The sequence below is a fragment of the Limulus polyphemus genome, unplaced genomic scaffold, assembly GCF_000517525.1.
Source record: "Limulus polyphemus unplaced genomic scaffold, Limulus_polyphemus-2.1.2 Scaffold143, whole genome shotgun sequence".
Classification (NCBI taxonomy): domain Eukaryota; kingdom Metazoa; phylum Arthropoda; class Merostomata; order Xiphosura; family Limulidae; genus Limulus; species Limulus polyphemus.
The window spans coordinates 711,564-716,231 of NW_013665753.1; the positions used below are offsets into that span (position 1 = coordinate 711,564).

The window sequence follows — 4,668 nt, forward strand, 5'->3', positions numbered from 1 at the left end:
TAGCAATAATCTGTATACGTATATAATGTATAATAATAGTAATGTGACTGTATTTTACAAAATACTAGTCTACTAAAACACATCCAAGACAGGTCACTTTGTAAAAACTAAATGTCGGTTTTATATTGTAACTTATGTATTGCTAGCCAGGCATGGCTGAAAGGTCAATATAATAAAAATAATAAATATGTATATAAATGTGTAATGTTATGAAATTTAATCTATTTAGTCTAAACATTTGTTTTTATTTTATAATTTTTAGTCATTCTAGAACGAAAAGGGCATAATTTATATTTATTTCCTAATGTTTTTAATGTGGTTATGTGACCGGTCAAATCAAACAAACCTGTACAGAGATTCGTTACTGAAAATAACAGATAAAATAATTTTTTTTTTTTATAAGAAACGTTTGATAACTATCTGGACATTATATAATTTCCATTTGAATTTGAAAATTTTCTGATGCACAAAAGTATTTTTAATCTGAAAATGAAAATTACTTTTAGTTGGATAGGCAACATGCGAGAAAAAAAAAGACATGAGAAAAACATTGCTTTATAAACCTTAAGACTTGATAAAAAAAAATTGATATTTTGAATATGAAAGCATTTTAATGTTTACTGGTAATCTGCCAAATTTCATTAACCTGTGCTTACAAATTTAAAAGTTATAGCATGAAAACTATGACAAGCACAAAATGGTTACAAAGTCAGTCCCAGTTATACTTCCAAAACAATTTATTTAACAGAATCTTTTTTTCATTATTATTATTATAGTACAAGATATGAGCTCTGGAAGAGTAGGAGCACCTGTTTCTGACTGTTTCATCCAACTTAAAGACTGGGAAGAAGGTAAAAGAAAGTAATTAGTAAATTAATAATAATCATTGTGTGTGGAATGCGGACATACTATGTGTTTCTTACCTTTTTTGCTCAGATATATATAATATTTTTCAAAATCTTTCTGCAATTTAAATATTTTGTTCTTAATATAGAGAGTTAGTCAAGGGAGCCACTAAGTTCATCTTGTCCTAGTTACTCACAGAATTAGGTCAGTCAACAAGGGTGTGACATGTATTTTCTTGTGGAAAAGGTTGCTGTAACTGTTAACGTACTGTATGGAAATATTTTTATCTTTTCCACTTACAAGTCAGGTGATCCCCGAGGGATACAACATTCCTTGTTTTGTAGTGAGAGTGACCATCAGATGGATGAGGGAGCATCTGCATCCTGAGGAGAAAGGCATTGATTGATTACATAGCTCTTCAGTAAAAGTGCCCAAAAGATTTGTGTATACCTTGATTGTTATTTGTTGGAAATACAAATGGTTTCACCTTGTTTAACTTGTGTTGTGTCCAGTCTCATTCTTTGTTTTGAATTCTATTGAGGTCAGAAAATTTTAATTTTGATCCATAAATAATTTTCTTTCAAAACTACTTGTTATTCTGTGACTTCTACTTGATTATACAAAGTGAAAGCAAAGAAGCTGAAATTATTCTAAATGTTGAATTTGGTATAATAGAATAACCTGTTTTTTCCCTCCCTGAACAACACCTCTGATATCTTTCTTTGAAACACCAATATTTTGTGCTTTGCATGCTATAAATATAGAACAGGAAACATTGAATTGGAAAAATTCTCTAATATAACACACTCATAAGGGGGTCGTTTTATGGGCCAACTGCACTTGCAAATCAATACCCTTAACTAAATTGCATCAAGAAGTTAGAACATTTAACATTATAGTTACATACCTTGGGGATTTACATGGACAAAGTAATTGGATGGTGGAAATTGTTACTATAGATGTGAATAACTAATTAATTGAAATTTGCACTTTCACACTTGTGATGGTGGTGTTATCAATTTTCATATTCATGTGTGATTTTGAATTAACCAGATTACTGCATAATAATCTTTTTCTATTCAACCAAAATAAGTTTTACATGGCTGTAGAATAAATTGGATTGTTGTTTAGGAGAAGTAATAAATGTGTGGTGGTATTTCTAATTTGGAAGTTTTCTGAGCTGAGAAAATGTTTTGCTTAAGTTTTTGTTGAAAATATGAAAGCTGTTTTTCTGACTCAGGAGGTTATTCTATAAATGACAAACCTCATCCCCGTGGAGAGATTTTTGTGGGTGGAGGAAGTGTGACCCTAGGCTATTACAGAAATGAAGAATTAACTAAAGAAGCGTTCTTTGAAAAAGATGGTATACGTTGGTTTTGTACTGGTGATATTGGTGAAATGTATCCTGATGGAACCATTAAGATTATTGGTAGGAAAATTATTATTATTATTTTTTACTCTTAATGATAACCACAAAATGTAGTGAAAATAAATTATTAATATTGTTCAGTTCAGTTAAAACTATCTTGATCCATTACTAAGGTTAATGTATAATGCCTAGGTTGATTTGATGTAATTTTAAAAACAAACCAAATATTTTAATGTCTTTTTCTTTTTGTTTAAACAAGATGTATAACTTTTCAGCTACTAGTGGGTAATACAATTGTTCAATTACTTGTATTTGGTTATTAGCTAGATTGAAACTGTGTCTTAACATCGATGATGAAGGTGAAAAAGATCGAGCAGTAGGTCTCAAAAATGCTGAACATATGCCATGTTCACTAATAAATCTGAAGAACTATTATAGCATAGAAAATCTCTAGCCTGAGTTCTATATTTCACAGTTTAGTTTGTAAAGAAGCTGGATGTTTTTGTGACATCTCAGGTTTTACATGGTCACAAAACATTTGTTTATTTTAAACTCACAAGCATAGGAATTGATCATTTGTGAATGTTTTTAAACTTTCTTTAGCAAGTTAAACATTCTTCAAAAGAAAAATTCATAATTGATGTACAATGATAGTGATATGTTTAATGAAATTTTCAGCTCTGCAAAACAAAAAATTTAAGAACTCCTTTGTGATTTGCTAGTTTACCAGATTCTTCCATAGTAGTTTGCTCTGTCTGGAACTTTGTTGCTTTGATGATGGGAGGTGCAAGAATGAAATATGAAAATCTAAAGAAGTGCATGTTTAATGACTAGCTTAGGAATTTTCCAAGACAGTGATTGAATTTTTTTTTGATATTATGTGAGGGACACTTTGTTGTTATATTAAATTTTATTTTAATAGATTAAGCATGTAAAGATGTCAAATGTGATTCATTGGCTGGAAAACAATTGCTCTTGTGCTAAATAATATACTAACAAAAAGATGCTTGAAAACATGCATCCTGTTTCAAATTTAACTATATATGTTGGCATGTTTCACTGAGATCAAGTACCTGAGGTAATAGGGTGTGGTTTAGAAATATGCATTGGTTGACAAATATGTTGCAATTTTGCAAATTCACTGAAAAAGTACCACCAACTTTTGTATTTTTTAAGTAGCAATTTGGAATATTTCTTGTGCCCTAAAATTCTAATAAAGTTGGCTAAAACAAGGAACTGTTACATTAATTCCTATGATTATTAATGTTGCTAAAGTTTTTTTTCTTTAATATGCTATTACATTTAATATTTTGTGAGTTATTTCAGGTGATTTTTAAGTAGTGAGTTAGGTTATATCTGTGTTATATGAAGAAATACTTGTTAATATTTCAAAAGTAAAGCCTTGCAATTCAGTTTGTGATTTTTAGTTCTTTCTTTTTCTTACTCAGATCGTAAGAAAGATTTTGTGAAACTCCAGTTTGGGGAATACATATCTTTGGGTAAGGTGGAATCAGAGCTGAAGAGGCATCCACTGGTAGATAATATCTGTGTTTATGGAGATAGCTTCAAATCTTATGTTGTAGCTTTGGTGGTACCCAATCAAAGACAGCTGCATCATTTAGCTAGGTCTTTAGGAATAGAAGACATTAGTTTTGAAGATATGTGTATGAACAAAGCCATTGTTGCAGAGGTTTTAAAATCTTTAGCAGAGGAAGGTAAAAAAGGTATGTTCTGTAACATTTACCTATACTAGAAGAAATGGCTGTTTGTGCTAGTAATTATAGTATTTATACCTCATTGTAAAAATTTTAGAAAAATATATTTTCTATGAATATTTTCTAAAAACGGATTTTTTTCTGGGAAATACTACACAGGAAAAACCGTTCAGATTGTGCTTTTTAGTTATATGAAACTCATTGCACCAAAATGATTAAATGTACAGAGCTCAAAATTTGCATACATTTTACTGATATAAACTGTAATGTTTTTATATCTTATAAATGGTACCGTTTATTGAAATAATACTTTTTTTGTAAGAATTCCAGTTTCTCAGTACTACATTTAAAAATTACCTCAATTAAGATATCAAATCCTCACGTACAGTCCTAGTGAAAGTCATGTTCTAGTTGCGAGGAGAGTACTTTTGTTTAAAATTGTGTTTTACTATAAAGAAATGGTTGTTGCACTTACCACAGTTATTTTTCTAATTGTATGAATCTTGAATACTCAAATTGTAAAATTTTTATCAATTTTGTTTGTGATGCTATTCAATAGACGGTGCAGAAGTTTTGGTTACATACATGGATACTGACATACACAATATGTCCATTATAGTATGAAGACAAAGTTTTGGGGAAAAAAAAGCTACGGTCACATTTGAGATTTTTATTGAACAAAAATTCAATTTGATACTTTAAAAATTAGTATATATTGTTTTAACACAAAAGAGCTCA

At 29.7% G+C, this 4,668-nt stretch overlaps 1 protein-coding gene across 2 annotated transcripts in view; it reads left to right on the top strand.

Moving 5' to 3' along the window:
* LOC106474898 (long-chain-fatty-acid--CoA ligase 4-like) overlaps positions 1 to 4,668 on the top strand; it is a 46,548-nt gene that overhangs the window by 31,259 nt on the left and 10,621 nt on the right. For both annotated transcript variants that reach the window (XM_022380157.1, XM_022380161.1), the window contains exons 14-16: positions 777 to 851; positions 2,087 to 2,275; positions 3,664 to 3,939. In XM_022380157.1, the coding sequence (XP_022235865.1) occupies positions 777 to 851; positions 2,087 to 2,275; positions 3,664 to 3,939 (540 nt within the window). The remainder of the gene's footprint in view (positions 1 to 776; positions 852 to 2,086; positions 2,276 to 3,663; positions 3,940 to 4,668) is intronic.